Source organism: Centropristis striata, chromosome 24 (genome assembly GCF_030273125.1).
Source record: "Centropristis striata isolate RG_2023a ecotype Rhode Island chromosome 24, C.striata_1.0, whole genome shotgun sequence".
NCBI lineage: Eukaryota > Metazoa > Chordata > Actinopteri > Perciformes > Serranidae > Centropristis > Centropristis striata.
Genome location: NC_081540.1, coordinates 21698081 through 21717389, shown reverse-complemented (window position 1 = coordinate 21717389; position 19309 = coordinate 21698081). Strand labels below are relative to the sequence as shown.

General features: G+C 35.5%; 1 protein-coding gene across 1 annotated transcript in view; it reads left to right on the top strand.

Moving 5' to 3' along the window:
• stk11ip (serine/threonine kinase 11 interacting protein) overlaps positions 1-19309 on the top strand; it is an 82303-nt gene that overhangs the window by 27045 nt on the left and 35949 nt on the right. The window contains 4 exon segments of the mRNA XM_059327641.1: positions 1757-1924; positions 1926-2010; positions 11157-11305; positions 13890-14154. Of these exon segments, the coding sequence (XP_059183624.1) occupies positions 1757-1924; positions 1926-2010; positions 11157-11305; positions 13890-14154 (667 nt within the window).

Sequence of the window (19309 nt, the reverse complement as noted above, 5' to 3'; positions counted from 1 at the left end):
CCTTGGCAAGCACTTTTTTGTAAAACAAAATGTGTTTTTTGTATTTTTTGTGTTTTCTTTGTGCATGTTTTTGTGTTTTTTTGTGGGGGTTTTATGTGGGATTTTTGTAAAAAAAACAACTGTATTTTGTGTGTTTTTGGTTGAAAAAATAGTTTTTTGTGTTTTTTTTAATGTGTTTTTTTGTGTGTTTTTTGTGTTCAATGGTAGCTGCTAATCCCAAAATGTATTTTATTAAAATAAACTCATATTTTAATTCAAACAATTCTATCATTACCGTAACATTTAACCATTTTTTCTCATCAATTTTCATTCAAATTTTGTTCTCAATACATTGTTAAAAACCATTATATTTGATTATATTAAATATATATTCAATTATACATTTTTACACAAATGTGTATTTATTTTTTATAAAGTTTATTAAATATTTATTGTATATTATATATATTATATATTTTTTTCTCATCAATTTTCATTTAAATTTTGTTCTTTATACATTGTTAAAAGCCATTATATTTGATTATATTCTGTTAAATTACACATTTTTACACAAATGTGTATTTATTTTTTATAAAGTTTATTAAATATTTATGGTATATTATAAATATTATATATTTTTTCTCATAAATTTTCATTCAAATTTTATTCTTTATACATTGTTAAAAACCATTATATTTGATTATAATCTGTTAAATTATGCATTTTTAAACAAATTTTTATAAAGCTTATTAAATATTTATTGTATATAAGTGTGGGGAAACCGTGACATTTTTATCTGGACACATTTCAGTAATGAAATTGTGAATCAAAAACATGTTAAAAAATATAGAAAATATTATTTTAACACAAAACAATGAATTGTGCCCCATTATGGCTATATTGTTCATTCATATAAAAGAGAAATATATTTAGTTTAATAAAGTATGTCCTTATAATCTTCACAGACAGAACTTAGACTGGCTTCATGACAATCACATGTAGCTTCTACCAGTTTTACACTGAAGAAAATATTGTTTTCTGCACACAAAATGCTGCTTTTGTTGATAATTTACCGACTCTTTTTGTGTCTTTTTTTTAGTCATGTTGTGTCTTTTTGTGTCTTTTTTTAGTCATTTTGTGTCTTTTGGTGTCTTTTTTTGTCATTTTGTGTCTTTATGTGTCTTTTTTTAGTCATTTTGTGTCTTTAGGTGTCTTTTTTTGTCATTTTGTGTCTTTTTTTGGTCATTTTGTGTCTTTAGGTGTTTTTTTAGTCATTTTGTGTCTTTTTTTTGGTCATTTTGTGTCTTTAGGTGTCTTTTTTTAGTCATTTTGTGTCTTTAGGTGTCTTTTTTTGTCATTTTGTGTCTTTTTTTGGTCATTTTGTGTCTTTAGGTGTTTTTTTAGTCATTTTGTGTCTTTAGGTGTCTTTTTTTGTCATTTTGTGTCTTTTTTTAGTCATTTTGTGTCTTTTTTTAGTCATTTTGTGTCTTTAGGTGTCTTTTTTTGTAATTTTGTGTCTTTTTTTTGGCCATTTTGTGTCTTTTTTTAGTCCTTTAGTCCAACATAAAATGTGATTTTGAATCTTTTTTTTTACTTTCAAAACACTATCATGCTCAATAACGAATTTTAAATGTCGCAAATGTGCATTAATTTCAGAGTACACTGAGACATTAAACTGCATCATTTTCAATTAAATTCTACACTGAAGAAAAGCTTGTTTTCTGCACACAAAATGCTGCTTTTGTTGATAATTTATTTTACTCTTTTTGCTGACTAGGCTCTAACCGACGTGCTGAGTCGCGTGGCGGAGGAAAACCAGCAGCGCGACTCGGAGCTCCGCCCCAGCTGCGTCCGCCTGCAGTGCCTCCGCTGCAGGTCAGAGTTCACCAGGAAGGGGGGGAGCGGGGAGGAGGAGGAGGAGGAGGAGGAGGAGGCGGGGGGGGAGGAGGAAGAGGAGGAGAGGGGCGGCCATGCTGCCAGAAGGTGAGGAAGAACAGGAAGAGGAGGAGCTCACGGAGGAGGACAGCAAAGGTGAGTGATGGAAGAATCTTTGGGGTTTTTTTGGTGCCTATTTATGAGAAAACTGTCCATTTTCCACTAATCAAGTCAACAAAGAGACAAAGTTTATTTATAGAGCACATTTAAAAACAACCTCAGTTAGAGCTGGGCGATATGGACCAAAAGTCATATATATCTACACTACTGGTCAAAAGTTTTAGAACACACCAACTTTTCCAGAATTTAATTGAAAATGATGCAGTTTATTGTCTCAGTGTACTCTGAAATTAATGCACATTTGCAACATTTAAAATTCTTTATTGAGCATGATAGTGTTTTGAAAGTAAAAAAAAGATTCAAAATCATATTTTATGTTGAACTAAAGGACTAAAAAAAGACACAAAATGACTAAAAAAAGAAACAAAATGACCAAAAAAAGACACAAAATGACCAAAAAAAGAAACAAAATGACCAAAAAAAGACACAAAATGACCAAAAAAAGAAACAAAATGACCAAAAAAAGACACAAAATGACCAAAAAAAGACACAAAATGACCAAAAAAAGACACCAAAAGACACAAAATGACTAAAAAAAGACACAAAATGACCAAAAAAAAGACACAAAATGACCAAAAAAAGACACAAAATGACTAAAAAAAGACACAAAATGACTAAAAAAAGACACAAAATGACCAAAAAAAGACACAAAATTACCAAAAAAAGACACAAAATGACTAAAAAAAGACACAAAATGACCAAAAAAAAGACACAAAATGACTTACAAAGACATGAAAAGAATTGAAAAATGGACAAAATAGCCCAAGACTCCATAGAGTTAAGTTGTTAACCCATTTCTTGTTCCCTGAAAAAGGCCTACTTGTATAATTCTGAAATGTACATTATTTTCCAGTTTTGGTTAAGCTTACCTTTTTTTATTTACCTCTGGCAGTTCACCACTTACCTTTGGACCCTTTCAAGCTGTTCATTTGACTTGAACTGCTTGAATTTCAATAAAAAACTGGAAAAATTGGGCTGTTCTAAAACTTTTGACCTGTAGTGTGTATAACAATAATACTAAAAATTAGGAGGAGAAAAATAAGACAAAAAAAAAACAAACAACAACAACATGAAAACGCGAACATCTCTGAAGCTAAAGACCTTATTTCAGGCATCTAACCACCAACCCATTCAAAATCCTCATTGAGTTTGGTAGGAGAGACCTCAGGGTGCTAACATGCTAACATGCTAGCTCACTCCCTGTTTGAACAGCTCATTCCTGTGGCGTCCTGCAGCATTTGACAGTAAAAACAAGCCCTTTAAGCTCACAGCTCATAGGTGAAAAATTTAGCCCAAGCAATGTGATGTTTGTTTGGCTTAAGTTTATACCCTTCAAAGAGTCCCACGCACACACCACAGCCTTGAATCTGAAGCCTTTTTTCCTGATTCATCCCTCATACCGAGTCACGCACAGTCTCCCATGAGTCATGTTCAGCCTCACGTATCCTCCACCGTCCAAAAAAAACTGAAAAAATTTAATTCTACTAATAAAATCAAGAGTTTCGCACTTTTTTTTCCTTTTTTTTATTGTGCAATAATACAATTCAGTGATGGACAGACAGGGAGTGAATATTAAACAAAGACAGTAATGGTACGTGTGTGTGTGTGTGTGTGTGTGTGTGTGTGTGTGTTCTTGTTCTTCCTACAACGTGAGGACCAGAACACGTTTTTAACCAACAGAGTGAGGACATTTTTGCAAAGTGAGGACATTTCGGCCGGTCCTCACTTTTTTAAAGGCTTTTTTTTTTAGATTTCAGACTTTGTTTTAAGGGTTAAAGGTTACATGATAATGATAATTAACTGAAACTGTATTGTGTGGCTACAAAACTAACTAAAATTATAGTGAAAATGTCCTTCGTTTTCCTCTTTGTCAACTTTTTTCATACATAATGAAGATGGATCAGACAAAGGAAATAAAGGCAAAAATTTACTGTGACCTCTTTTAATCTCCCACCCAACAAATACCCCATTACAAAAAACTAAAACTAAAAAAAAATTAAACTAAAACTAGCAAACTCACTCTAAAAACTCATTAAAACTAACTCAATTTGAAAACAAAAATTCACAACAAAATTAAAACTAAAACTGATGAAAAATCCAAAACTATTATAACCTTGGTAGGGAATTCACTGTTCCAATCAGGGTCCTCACAAAGATAGTAGTACAAGAATGTGTGTGTGTGTGTGTGTGTGTGTGTGTGTGTGTGTGTGTGTGTGTGTGTTTCATTTATAGATCGAGTAGTTAAGTATTAATATATGATAATAAATATTATGTATCATTATTAGGCAGAGAAAGTGGTACTACTAAAATGTAAATAGAATTTAAAAATAATAATAATAACTAGGACTGCGCGCAGTACTGAACGGGCCCTCGCAGTACACGCGTGTCGGGGCATGCTGCCGTCAGGGTTTGTGCATTACAGGGGCCAGTCTATACCACCCCTATGAATTTTATTGCCTTAAGTCTTATGGTCTGGGCACAGTGGCATTTATTAAATTAAACTGCCGCCAGAGCGCCACCTAGGGGCCGATCAATAAAACCTTCAAGGGTTATCCTCAGGAGGGCATTGACAATAAGTATACCAAGTTTGGTGTTAATCCGACCAACTGACTTGGAGATATAAAATACTTGAATTTAAAGAGCGCCACCTAGTGGTCATCGCCCAAAATTTTGCAGCGAGCCTCAGGGGCTCATGGGGAAGTAGTAACCTGAGTTTCATGTCATTCAGACACACCAATGTGGAGATATGCAACACTTCCTGTTTTGAACGAAATCTGCAGGAAGTTGTTATTTAATAACTTGAGTATTCTTAGGGTAATCAAAATTCTTTTAATAACTTTTTGTCATGAGGGTCCATAGATGCTGTGTGCAAAGTTTGGTGCAAAACGATGAAATTGCCTAGGAGGAGTTCGAAAAAGTAGGTTTATGACATTTCGTGAATTTGCGAAAAAAAACGGTAGGCGAAAATGGGCGTGGCTTATATCACGAGATTCAGCACAACTCAGTGAACGCGTGGATATAAGTTTTTTGAATGTGCGATAAAGTATGTGGGAGTTATTAGCCCAAACGCACTTTCCTCTATTATAGCGCCACCTAGTGGTGGAAATTCAGGATGACAATAGATTATAAAATTTTTCGCCATATATGACTTATATTTAAAGTTTCGTGAGTTTTGGGGTATGTTCAGGCAGTGAAAAATGCAATCATTTCGTCACGAGAATAAAAATAAATAATCATTCGAAATACAATAGGGACCTCGCAGGTCGTTGCCTGCTCGGGCCCTAATAATAATAATAATTAAAAAAAAAAAAATATATATATATATATATAAATATACATACATACATACATACAATGGGCAAGGCAAGTTTATTTGTATAGCACAATTTAACACAAGGTAATTCAAAGTGCTTCACATAAACATGTCAAATTATAAAAATAAAATAATAAAAAGCAATACAATAAACAACAACATGATGATGTGCTTTCATTGCGAGGATAATAATGAGAAGAATGATAGCAGCAAAGACAATAACAATAATTACAATAATAATAATAATGCTAGTATCAATATTAGAAACAACAAAAACCCATTACTATTTCAATAACCTATTATAATTCTTGTTTTATTTTTATGTTATATTAGGGAATCCCACTTTTCAAGCCCCATGAGGGTTTTTTGGGTTTTCCTGGCATGTTTTTATTTGATTTCAATACATATATGGAATATATAAATTGTATTATTATTGTTGTTGTTATTATGTTATTTTCTTTCTTTGAAAACTGTGCCAAATAAATCAAATCAAAAAAAAAAAAAAAAAAAGAGGGAAAAGAATAACGAACATTACAAAAGAACTAAATATGACAAACCCTAGTAAGAGCAGCATTTATATATAAAGAAAGAAAAAAATTGAACTATCTTGAAATATGCGATATGGTCTAAATCCATTTAAAAATATGCTATACAGTCATGGAAAATATTATTAGACCACTTTCTTTTAATCAATTTCTTATTCATTTTAATACCTGGTGCAACTAAAGGAGAATTTATAACGATAACAACAAAAATAGCTCATCAAAGTTTAATTTAAGAGCTGATATCTAGACATTTTCCATGGTTTTCTTGATGATGATTTTGGTTATTATCAATAAAACAATGGAAAATGTCTAGATATCAGCTCTTAAATGAAACTCTTATGGGCTATTTTTGTTGTTATCATTATATTTGTCCAAATAAATACACCTTTAGTTGTACCAGGCATTAAAATGAAGAAGAAATTGAAGAAAAAAGTGGTCTAATAATATTTTCCACTTTCCACTTTTTTTCATCAATTTCTTGTTCATTTTAATACCTGGTGCAACTAAAGGAGAATTTATAACGATAACAACAAAAATAGCTCATCAAAGTTTAATTTAAGAGCTGATATAAATAAAAATAAAAATAATCAAATACATTTTTTTTTTTTTAATGAGTAGCAATATGGAATTATATATTCCATACGTATATGGAATATATAAATTGTATTATTATTGTTGTTGTTATTATGTTATTTTCTTTCTTTGAAAACTATGCCAAATAAATCAAATAAAAAAAAATAAAAAAAAAGAGAAAAGAATAACCAAAAGAACTAAATATGACAAACCCTAGTAAGAGCAGCATTTATATATCAAGAAAGAAAAAAATTGAGCTATATTGAAATATGCGATATGGTCGAAATCCATTTAAAAATGTGCTATACAGTCATGGAAAATATTATTAGACCACTTTTTTTCATCAATTTCTTGTTCATTTTAATACCTGGTTCAACTAAAGGAGAATTTATAACGATAACAACAAAAATAGCTCATCAAAGTTTAATTTAAAAGCTGATATAAATAAAAATCTAAATAATCAAATTTTTTTTTTTTTAAATGAGTAGCAATATGGAATTATATATTCCATACATATATGGAATATATAAATTGTATTATTATTGTTGTTGTTATTATGTTATTTTCTTTCTTTGAAAACTGTGCCAAATAAATCAAATAAAAAATTAAAAAAAAGAGAGAAAAGAATAACGAACATTACAAAAGAACTAAATATGACAAACCCTAGTAAGAGCAGCATTTATATATCAAGAAAGAAAAAAATTTAACTATATCGAAATATGCGATATGGTCGAAATCCAAATCACGTTTAAAAATATGTCAATATATCTTTTATATCAATATATCGCCCAGCCCTAACCTCAGTTGACCAAAGTGCTGTTCAGTCATGGAAAATATTATTAGATCACTTTTTTTTCATCAATTTCTTGTTCATTTTAATGCCTGGTGCAACTAAAGGTACATTTGTTTGGACAAATATAAAGATAACAACAAAAATAGCTGATAAGAGTTTAATTTAAGAGCTGATATCTAGACATTTAACATGGTTTTATTGATAATAACCAAAATCATCATCAAGAATGGAAATGGAAAATGTCTAGATATCAGCTCTTAAATTAAACTCTTATGAGCTATTTTTGTTGTTATCATTATAAATTCTCCTTCAGTTGCACCAGGTATTAAAATTAACAAAAAAGAAAAGAAAAAAAGTGGTCTAATATTTTTTTCCAGCCCTTACTAGGGTTTGTCTTATTTAGCTCTATGTTCGTTATTCTTTTCTCATATACATATAACACATGGTAAATATTATTAGACCACTTTTTTTTCATCAATTTCTTGTTCATTTTAATACCTGGTGCAACTAAAGGAGAATTTATAACGATAACAACAAAAATAGCTCATCAAAGTTTAATTTAAGAGCTGATATAAATAAAAATAAAAATAATCAAATAAAAAAAGTAGCAATATGGAGGAGGGAGTTTCACACTTGTAAAAAGGAGATAAGACCCAGAAGAAGGTCACAGATGACACCTGGTTCCTTGTCACAGTCACAACTCAGGCTCCCATTGGTCGACGCTCAGGGCTGCATATTTTCCCAAAACAAACTTTTTTTCTGGAGCGAAGCGTCCAGGAGTTATCTGTGCTCTGGGCTGAGTTCCCAGCTCAGAGATAACAGCTTCTCTGTGCACCGAGCCTAGCATTAAGACCTGCTGCAGCACGCCCAGCCTTTATTTAACACATGTTCCTGGGCTCTCCTGGATCCTGCTCCTTTTGTTAGTCTCCGTGTCAGCAATAAATACCCCATTCACTTGCGCGTGTCTGAACGGAGGCATTTGTTTGCCGATGGGTAACAGAAACACGCCCTGCAGATACAGAAGAATCATGTGAAAGTTATTATGAGTGAAGGCAGCCATGTTTTCTGTCCGTTTAGTGTCAGAATCATTATCCTGGAGACTCCAAGATGTTTCAGGGCGTCTCGTTCTATTCTATTCTCACTGTGGCCTTGTTTTTTACTGCAAAACATGTGAGTCCTACGCCTCTATGCACACTGCAACAAAGGTGTGTCTCAAAAAAACAAGATAAAAACACTAAATCTGAGGGAAATGAGGGAAATGCATGGACAGATCATTTCAGTTGACAAGATTTCTTCAATTAAGATTGTTAAATCTAGAAATAAATCATTTAAAAGAAGATAAATTAAAGCTGCAAGCAGCGATGAACTGGCCCGAGCAGAGTGACCTGAAAAAAACTTTTTGTCTTTTTTTTGGTGGGTTTTTTTATCGTCTTTTTGTGTCTTTTTTGGTCATTTTACGTCTTTTGTTTCCTTTTTTGTGTCTTTTTTTGGTCTTTTTGTGTCTTTTTTTGGCCATTTTCTTTTTACATCTTTTATGGTCACTAAATGACCAAAAATGACAAAAAATGTACAAAAGAGATAAATTAAAGCTGCCAGCAGTGATGAACTGACCCAAGCAGAGTGACCTGCAAATTATTTGTTTCTTACCAAGATAAAAAAAACTTTTTGTCTTTTTTTGGTGGATTTTTATCGTCTTTTTGTGTCTTTTTTTATTTTTTATTTTTGTGTCTTTTTTGGTCATTTTATATGTCTTTTGTTTCCTTTGTTGTGTCTTTTTTTGGTCTTTTTGTGTCTTTTTTTGGCCATTTTGTGTCTTTTTACATCTTTTATAGTCACTAAATGACCAAAAATGACAAAAAATGTACAAAAGAGATAAATTAAAGCTGCAAACAGTGATGAACTGGCCCAAGCAGAGTGACCTGCAAATTATTTGTTTCTTACCAGGATAAAAAAAACTTTTTGTCTTTTTTTGGTGGGTTTTTTATCATCTTGTTTCTTTTTTGGTCATTTTACGTCTTTTGTTTCCTTTTTTGTGTCTTTTTTTGGTCTTTTCGTGTCTTTTTTTGGTCATTTTACATCTTTTGTTTCTTTTTTGGTCATTTTACGTCTTTTGTTTCCTTTTTTGTGTCTTTTTTTGGTCTTTTTGTGTCTTTTTTTGGCCATTTTGTGTCTTTTTACATCTTTTATGGTCACTAAATGACCAAAAATGACAAAAAATGTACAAAAGAGATAAATTAAAGCTGCTAGCAGTGATGAACTGGCCCGAGCAGAGTGACCTGCAAATTATTTGTTTCTTACCAAGATAAAAAAATTTTGGTGGGTTTTTTATCGTCTTTTTGTGTCTTTTTTGGGTGATTTTACGTCTTTTGTGCCTTTTTTGGGGGGGGATTTTTTTTCTTTTTGTGATTTTACGTCTTGTTTCTTTCATTTTACATCTTTTGTGTCCTTTTTTGTGTCTTTTTTTTGGTCTTTTCGTGTGTTTTTTGGTCATTTTACATCTTTTGTTTCTTTTTTGGTCATTTTATGTCTTTTTTGGTCTTTTTGTGTCTTTTTTGTGTCTTTTTTTGGCCATTTTGTGTCTTTTTACATCATTTATGGTCACTAAATGACCAAAAATGACAAAAAATGTACAAAAGAGATAAATTAAAGCTGCAAGCAGCGATGAACTGGCCCGAGCAGAGTGACCTGCAAATTATTTGTTTCTTACCAGGATAAAAAACACTTTTTGTCTTTTTTTGGTGGGTTTTTTATCGTCTTTTTGTGTCTTTTTTGGGTGATTTTACGTCTTTTGTGCCTTTTTTGGGGGGGGGGATTTTTTTTCTTTTTGTGATTTTACGTCTTGTTTCTTTTTTGGTCATTTTACGTCTTTTGTGTCCTTTTTTGTGTCTTTTTGTGTCTTTTTTTGGCCATTTTGTGTCTTTTTACATCTTTTATGGTCACTAAATGACCAAAAATGACCAAAAATGTACAAAAGAGATAAATTAAAGCTGCAAGCAGCGATGAACTGGCCCAAGCAGAGTGCACTGCAGATTATTTGTTTCTTACCAGGATAAAAAAAACTTTTTGTCTTTTTTTGGTGTTTTTTTTTGTTGTCTTTTTTGTCTTTTTTAATTTTGTCTTTCTGTGTCTTTTTTGGGTGATTTTATGTCTTTTGTGTCTTTTTTTGTGTCTTTTTTTGGTCTTTTTGTGTCTGTGTTTTTAGTTTCGTGCAAAAACTTAATTTTTGGCAAATTCTTAAATGACGCATATCAAAAAATATTATTTTGATGATTTTTTAAAAGCTTGATTTGATTATGTTTTGAAAAAAATGTTGGAAAAAAGAGGCGATACACATGCTGTGACTATTAACATATTTGCAACCTTCCCTTCCACTCCTCTTCTCTGTGTAAACAGGCTGCTGAGTTTTACTTTTTTTTAAAAGATCTGGTTAGTATAAACAAATTTTTAAATGTTGAAAAAATTGATGAAATGTCACTTTTTTATGCTTAGATTTGGTTATTTTTCCTCCTGAAAGTGTTCGTCACACGCGATCCAACAAAGACTGAAAATGTGAAAGCTCCGCCAAATGTGAAAAATTGGCAATAATTTCTGTTTATACAGCTTCTAGCTATAATCATTTTTATTTCTATAATTATTGCAAAAGAAAAGGAAAAATGCCTTTCAAACCCTTGGCCGGTTTGAAGAGTTTAGAAGTTCAACTGTCCTTGTGTTCTCCAGTAAATATAGACACAAATCATATCATTTAAAATAAAAAAACACCCATTTTAATAATAGGATAACGTGTTTAAATAAAAAAAGAAGAGGCTGTTTTTAACCTTAAACTGGGAGTTGAACAGTCATTATCATACCAGGCTGTTTCTGGTTTGGTAGTCAGTTTTTGTTTTTGTTGTTTTTCCAGCAAACAGTAATGTTTGTCCAGAATGTGGCAGCGATCATGTGGTCCAGCTGGCCGGCCAATCAACTCCGTACAGCAGCACGCCCGTCCAGCGCTCGCCGAGGCCGGAGAGCGAGGACGACCGCCTCCATGGCAACCAGAGCGCCATCAAGGTCACTTTCCCCTTCTCCTGTCATTTACCGTACTTTCCGCACTATAAGGCGCACCGGAGTATAAGCCGCAGCAGCTAAATTGAACGATGTGTACATATATAAGCCGCAGTTTTGATGATTCTAGCTTGGAGATAATGAAATCACAAACCTCAGTGTGTCAGAAAATTAGAATATTGTGGAAAAAGTTCCCAACCAAGTACTGAGTGTATAGAAATGGATATACTTTTCAGAAACATGACATTTGTGTTTAAAATATCCTTTTTTTATTGAAACTCGTTCTGTCTCGTTCTGTCTCTCGTTCTGTCTCTCGTTCTGTCTCTCGTTCTGTCTCGTTCTGTCTCTCGTTCTGTCTCTCGTTCTGTCTCGTTCTGTCCCTCGTTCTGTCTCTCGTTCTGTCTCGTTCTGTCTCTCGTTCTGTCTCTCGTTCTGTCCCTCGTTCTGTCTCGTTCTGTCTCTTTCTGTCTCGTTCTGTCTCTCGTTCTGTCTGGTTCTGTCTCTCGTTCTGTCTCTCGTTCTGTCTCTCGTTCTGTCTCGTTCTGTCTCTCGTTCTGTCTCTCGTTCTGTCTCGTTCTGTCTCTCGTTCTGTCTCATTCTGTCTCTCGTTCTGTCTCTCGTTCTGTCTCATTCTGTCTCTCGTTCTGTCTCTCGTTCTGTCTCTCGTTCTGTCTCATTCTGTCTCTCGTTCTGTGTCTCGTTCTGTCTCTCGTTCTGTCTCATTCTGTCTCTCGTTCTGTGTCTCGTTCTGTCTCTCGTTCTGTCTCATTCTGTCTCTCGTTCTGTCTCATTCTGTCGCTCGTTCTGTCTCGTTCTGTCTCTCGTTCTGTCTCATTCTGTCGCTCGTTCTGTCTCTCGTTCTGTCTCGTTCTGTCTCTCGTTCTGTTTCTCGTTCTGTCTCGTTCTGTCTCTCGTTCTGTCTCTCGTTCTGTCTCGTTCTGTCTCTCGTTCTGTCTCGTTCTGTCTCGTTCTGTCTCTCGTTCTGTCTCGTTCTGTCTCGTTCTGTCTCTCGTTCTGTCTCGTTCTGTCTCTCGTTCTGTCTCGTTCTGTCTCGTTCTGTCTCTCGTTCTGTCTCTCGTTCTGTCTCGTTCTGTCTCTCGTTCTGTCTCGTTCTGTCTCTCGTTCTGTCTCTCATTCTGTCTCTCGTTCTGTCTCGTTCTGCCTCTCGTTCTGTCTCGTTCTGTCTCGTTCTGTCTCGTTCTGTCTCGTTCTGTCTCTCGTTCTGTCTCTCGTTCTGTCTCGTTCTGTCTCTCGTTCTGTCTCTCGTTCTGTCTCGTTCTGTCTCTCGTTCTGTCTCTCGTTCTGTCTCGTTCTGTCTCTCGTTCTGTCTCTCGTTCTGTCTCTCGTTCTGTCTCATTCTGTCTCTCGTTCTGTCTCTCGTTCTGTCTCTCGTTCTGTCTCGTTCTGTCTCGTTCTGTCTCTCGTTCTGTCTCTCGTTCTGTCTCTTGTTCTGTCTCGTTCTGTCTCTCGTTCTGTCTCTCGTTCTGTCTCGTTCTGTCTCTCGTTCTGTCTCGTTCTGTCTCTCGTTCTGTCTCTCGTTCTGTCTTTCGTTCTGTCTCTCGTTCTGTCTCGTTCTGTCTCTCGTTCTGTCTCTCGTTCTGTCTTTCGTTCTGTCTCGTTCTGTCTCTCGTTCTGTCTCTCGTTCTGTCTCGTTCTGTCTCGTTCTGTCTCTCGTTCTGTCCTTGTTCTGTCTCTCGTTCTGTCTCGTTCTGTCTCTCGTTCTGTCTCGTTCTGTCTCTCGTTCTGTCTCGTTCTGTCTCTCGTTCTGTCTCTCATTCTGTCTCTCGTTCTGTCTCTCGTTCTGTCTCTCGTTCTGTCTCTCGTTTTGTCTCGTTCTGTCTCTCGTTCTGTCTCTCATTCTGTCTTGTTCTGTCTCGTTCTGTCTCTCGTTCTGTCTCGTTCTGTCTCTCGTTCTGTCTCGTTCTGTCTCTCGTTCTGTCTCTCGTTCTGTCTCTCGTTCTGTCTCGTTCTGTCTCGTTCTGTCTCTCGTTCTGTCTCTCGTTCTGTCTCTCGTTCTGTCTCGTTCTCTCTCGTTCTGTCTCTCGTTCTGTCTCGTTCTGTCTCTCGTTCTGTCTCTCGTTCTGTCTCGTTCTGTCTCTCGTACCACTCTCGGTTTCACTTTTACTTTTGCGCGCTACCTGTTTCACTCTTTTCCGGCGCCCTGCCAGATTGGCTCGGGGTCCTTCGTCTGCCGCTGATTACGGCACGGCGACTCCGACAAACTAAGTAGCTTTCGACACAAATACACACAGACAAGTGAAAAATAGTTTAAAAGTATCTGAAGGACCCCGAGCCGATCTGGTAGTCCACCTGCCTCCAGCTTCTCCTGCTGGAGCCCGCCGCTCCTGGCGGACCGGTCATAGAGCCCATAGAGTTAAAGTTGGTGGACTGTAACCTGTAACATCCATAGATTTAGGAGGTAACCTAGTGGCCGTTAGCTGTAAAAATCCATAGATTAGCCGCACCGTTATATAAGCCGCAGAATCGAAAAATGGGGAAAAAGGCGCCGCTTATAGTCCGAAAATTACGGTATTTCCAAATGTGTCCAACCAGAAGCTCATCGTCCCCGTGTTTCATGTCATCCCAACAGGACGATTACACAGACGCCAGTATCAGCAGCAGTCCCATCCTGGAGGCCGCCACCGCCACCACCGCTACAGAAGAAGACCCGTCCTTCTTCACCGCCCAGGGAAGCTCCTTCTTCATCGGGGACGGGCCGACCGACACCTCCAGCCTCTCCTACAACACAGAGTGCCAAAGCAAAGAGGATCTGGCGGGGAGCTACCGCTACACCGCTGCTAGTGCTACACCACCTGAAGTCCAGGCCCCACCTGCACGGAGCTCCACCCCCAATGGTGGGTTTTTACCCCTTTTTTTCAGGTGCTGTGTTCCAATACCCATACTTCCATGAGTACTAGTGGTGTCAACAATTATCGATTCGACGATGCATCGAAATGCGGGGCATGCACGATTCAGCTAATTAGAATATTCTAATGAGCCATGTGTTGATGCAGCACAGGTAAGCTAGCGGGACAAGCTGTTTTGATATGTTGTGACTGAAGTATGTGGTAGTATTTGACAGAACTTAACATTTAAGTTTTTATAGAAAGTACTATTGATAGGTAATTACCATTGTATTACCGTGTTTAAAGTCGACTCGTTAACGTTACATTTTTGCGTCATGAAAACTAGCGATAGCTAGCTAGTTGGGATAGCGCTAACGTCTTCCCTAGCTCAGGAACAAGGGCTCGACATTTAGCTGATGTAGATTTCACCTCAGCAGGTTCCTTTTTATGGCAGGAGGAGGCATTTCTCTTTCCTTACTCTTAGATGAACTCAGGCAGGAGATTCATTTTGCCATCTTTTCAAAATATAGCCAGTAAAATCTATTGTTATTAGGCCTATCTGACTGCTTGTATTGCCTCATGACTGACGAAAAATGTCCCTTGTTGTGTGCAGTATAATTGTGATGCATCGTAGAATCGAATTGAATCGAATCGTTACCTAGTGAATCGTAATCGAATCGAATTGTGAGGGCAGTGCCAATGCACACCCCTAGTTACTGAGTACGCAGATTTCAGCAGGTGAGTGTTGTTCCAAATCTAATACTCCGTGGTTCACTTACCAGAAATGACGCTCGCGACAGCCGCCGCGGCTCGTCACCTGCAAAAAAACTTCCGGCTTTGAACGGTGAAAAAATTGCCCTTTGTGTTGTTTAATCTTTACTTCTACAATCCGTCAATATGGCTCCATTAACGCAGCAAATGTGGAGAATGCGCCGGCGTCGTCAGCTACGTTACCTACCGCTCCGCTGTTGTTTCGGCCGCCATTACAAACATTTTTTTCGAGCTGAGCGGCTCTGCCTGGCTCCGCCTCTTCCGCTACGTAGACAAGATGGCGTCCGTTGAGTGCGTATAGTGTACATCGTTCCACACTCAGCATTTTGACCGTTATGAGGGCAACATCCGGGGTCAATCAGGGGTCTCAAACTCAAATTACCTGGGGGCCACTGGAGGCAGTATCAAAATGACCAAAAAATGACACAAAATAAGAAAAAAAAAGACACCAAATGACCAAAAAAGACACATAATTTGAAAAGAAAGACACAAAATGACTGAAAACACACTAAAATACTTTAAAAAGACACTAAATGACCAAAAAATATACAGAATTACCAAAAAAGACACAAAATGACCAAAAAAGACACAAAATGACCAAAAAAGACAAAATTATTTTAAAAAAGACACAAAATGACCAAAAAAAGTCACAAAATGACTGAAAAAACACTAAACCACTTTAAAAAAAGCTACAAAATTATTTAAAAAAAGACACAAAATGACAAAAAAAGACACAAAATGACAAAAAAAGACACAGAATTACGGGTCCTTTAGGTTCACTTCTTTTCACCGCGATCGGAATCGGAACACCCTGCGTACTCAAACTAAGTATAGTAAGTTCAGGAAGTATGGGGATTGGAACACAGCAAGTGTCTTGAAAAGTCTTAAAAAGCACTTAATTCAGTTTCCTTAAAAAGAGGCAGTATTTAAAACTCAAAAGCCGTGTTTCCACGAGGGGGAAAAGTGGCCACCGGGAAAGTCTCAGGCCACGCCCTCTCAAAAGTCCGCTCACTTTGCGTGTCTCCTTACAAGTTAGCCCCCAGAGGGATTTAGAGACTCTGGAGGTGACGTATGGTTTTCAAAAATACATGGTGATCACATACACGACGGATTAGCCACGGGAGACGCAACTGTGACCTTGGGGCCGCTGGAGGCAGTATCAAAATGACCAAAAAAAGACACAAAATAAGAAAAAAAAGACACTAAATGACCAAAAAATATACAGAATTACCAAAAAAGACACAAAATGACCAAAAAAGACAAAATAATTTTAAAAAAGACACAAAATGACCAAAAAAGGTCACAAAATGACTGAAAAAACACTAAGTCGCTTAAAAAAAGACACAAAATTATTTTAAAAAAGACACAAAATGACCAAAAAAGACAAAATTATTAAAGAAAGACACAAAATGACCAAAAAAGGTCACAAAATGACTGAAAAAACACTAAATCACTTAAAAAAAGACACAAAATTATTTAAAAAAAGACACAAAATTACCAAAAAAGACACAAAATGACAAAAAATGACACAAAATTACCAAAAAAGACACAAAATTATTTAAAAAAAGACACAAAATGACCAAAAAAGGTCACAAAATGACTGAAAAAACACTAAATCACTTAAAAAAAGACACAAAATTATTTAAAAAAAGACACAAAATTACCAAAAAAGACACTAAATCACAAAAAATGACACAAAATTACCAAAAAAGACACAAAAGTATTTAAAAAAAGACAAAATTACCAACAAAAAAAAAATCACATACACGACGGATTAGCCACGGGAGACGCAACTGTGGTCGCCATCGCTAACTGTGCACAACGTCAGCAGCTGATCATAAACAAAGCAGCATGGCTAATTATGCACAGCGTCTCCGCTGATCATAAACACAGTGATCGTTAATTAACCGGCATCGCTAACTGTGCAGAGTGTCCGGTGCTTGTTGTAAACAAAGAGAGATTTCTAAGTGAACACCTCCTGCAGCAGCAGCAATTTGCAGACTGGACGCTAAGGGGTTAACATCCCCTCCGGCTCTGCAGCTGGGAGAGACTGCTGCAGGAGGACTGTGCCGATTCGACTCCTTCTTACTCTTCTTAACGAGCCGCCGGCCCCCGCAGCTCGTTAAGAAGAGTAAGAAGGAGTCTCCATCTTGAAAAATAGTCCCGATAAAAGTCCGCTCCGGAAGGCTCGTATTCAAATTAGGGGCGTTTCGGCGAGTGAGACCCGCCTCATTCTTGGTATTGGGCGGTTGTGGAAACAGCCCTAAATGCAGTTCGGGAAAAAAAAAATCACTTTTTACTAATGCAAGGCCATATCGACCCTACTGTGAATACTTTTACAAGTAAAATTATGAATTAGGTCTAAAATTGTATATCTATGTGGTCATAAAAAGTCTCGGAAATTCTGTTTTTAAATATGTAATTAATTAAGATTAAGATTTCCTTTATTAGTCCCTCAGCTGAGAAATTTCAAGAGTTACAGCAGCAAAAAAACTGGATAGAAAAAAAAATAGTAAACAGCAGTATTAACTAGAAATTTAAGAGAGGTATTAGCAAAGTAAATGTTTCTTCATATATATATATATATATATATATTAAAAAGAATTAACAAGTAAAACATATAACAAAGTATTAACAATTTACAATATAAACAAGTAGAAATAGAAAAAGTATTAACAATTAAAAAAACAAAAAAACCTTGAGGAACACACACACACACACACACACACACACACATACATATATATATATATATATATATATATATATGATGTTTACACAATCGTATGTTCTGTAAATTGCTTCATTTATTTTGTTTGATGGAACAAGTTTGTATCATAACTCACCAAGAAGCTCTGTGGATGAAATTCGACATGGAATAAAACATCAAAAACATTCAAAACTTTCCATAAAATGTGAGGCCAGTTAAACTATTTTTAACATTTAAAGAGGCCTGATTGAAATAGAGTAATACTTGTGCAAAACAGCTGCGGTGCTGAAAATGATGTTTCACTTGGAAAAAAAACTTCAAAATAAAGGCAGTTCTCTGGAAATTTGCTGCATTTCCAAGTAAAGTTTAATGAAGCTGACCCAGCTGAGACCCACTTAGAATTAAGCTGTGGTCCCATTGTTTAACTGGAAACCTCTGTTTTAATGTAAAAAAAATAGTGCAAAAAACAAAACAGTGCCTCAAAGGCTAGAGTGACATCTTCAACATGAATGAAAAAAGTTGTTTGTCTCTGTGATAAAAAAAAAAACTGAGAAAAGCAGCAATTCCTCACATTTGATGGATTCTTTTAAATCAGGGGTCTCAAACTCAAATTACCTGGGGGCCGCTGGAGGCAGTATCAAAATAACCAAAAAAAGACACAAAATAAGAAAAAAAAAGACACCAAATGACTGAAAACACACTAAAATGCTTTAAAAAGACACTAAATGACCAAAAAATATACAGAATTACCAAAAAAGACACAAAATTATTTTAAAAAAGACACAAAATGACCAGAAAAAGTCACAAAATGACTGAAAAAACACTAAATCACTTTAAAAAAAGACACAAAAAGACACAAAATTACCAAAAAAGACACAATTATTTTTAAAAAGACCCAAAATTACAAAAAAAGTCACAAAATGACTGAAAAAACACAAAATCACTTTAAAAAAGACACAAAATGCTTTGAAAAAAGACACAAATTGACCAAAAAAAACACAAAATTATTTAAAAAAAGACACAAAATGCTTTAAAGAAAGACACAAATTGACCAAAAAATACACAAAATTATTTAAAAGAAGACACAAAATGACCAAAAACAAGACACAAAATGACAAAAAAAGACACAGAATTACCAAAAAAGACACAAAATTACCAAAAAAGACACAAAATTATTAAAAAAAAAAGACACAGAATTACCAAAAAAGACAAAATTATTTTAAAAAAACACAATATGACCAAAAAAAGACACAAAATGACCCCAAAAAGACACAAAATTACCAAAAAAAAGTAGTTAAAGGGACCTTCCACACACAACACGGTCAAGTGCCATTCATATAAAACTCACATTAAACTTTCATATCAAGTTGAGGGCCACAAAATATCGTCAGGAGGGCCTCAAATGGCCCGCGGGCCGCGAGTTTGACACCCATGTTCTAAATGGACAAACCGTGTCAGCCATCAGATTTTTAACATCCAGAATAGCAGCGTGAAGCTGGCAGGCCTGCTCCCTGGAGACGAGCCCAAACAGCAGTAAAACATAACTGATATTTTACGACTTATTTGAATCCTGCCGTTCACATGCTCGTTGTAAAACACATCAACTGTGGCGTGCGGTATAAACTGTTTACGTCAGCTTCGTTGCATTTCCTAAAGATATATTTAAGTCTTAATTGAAAGCGA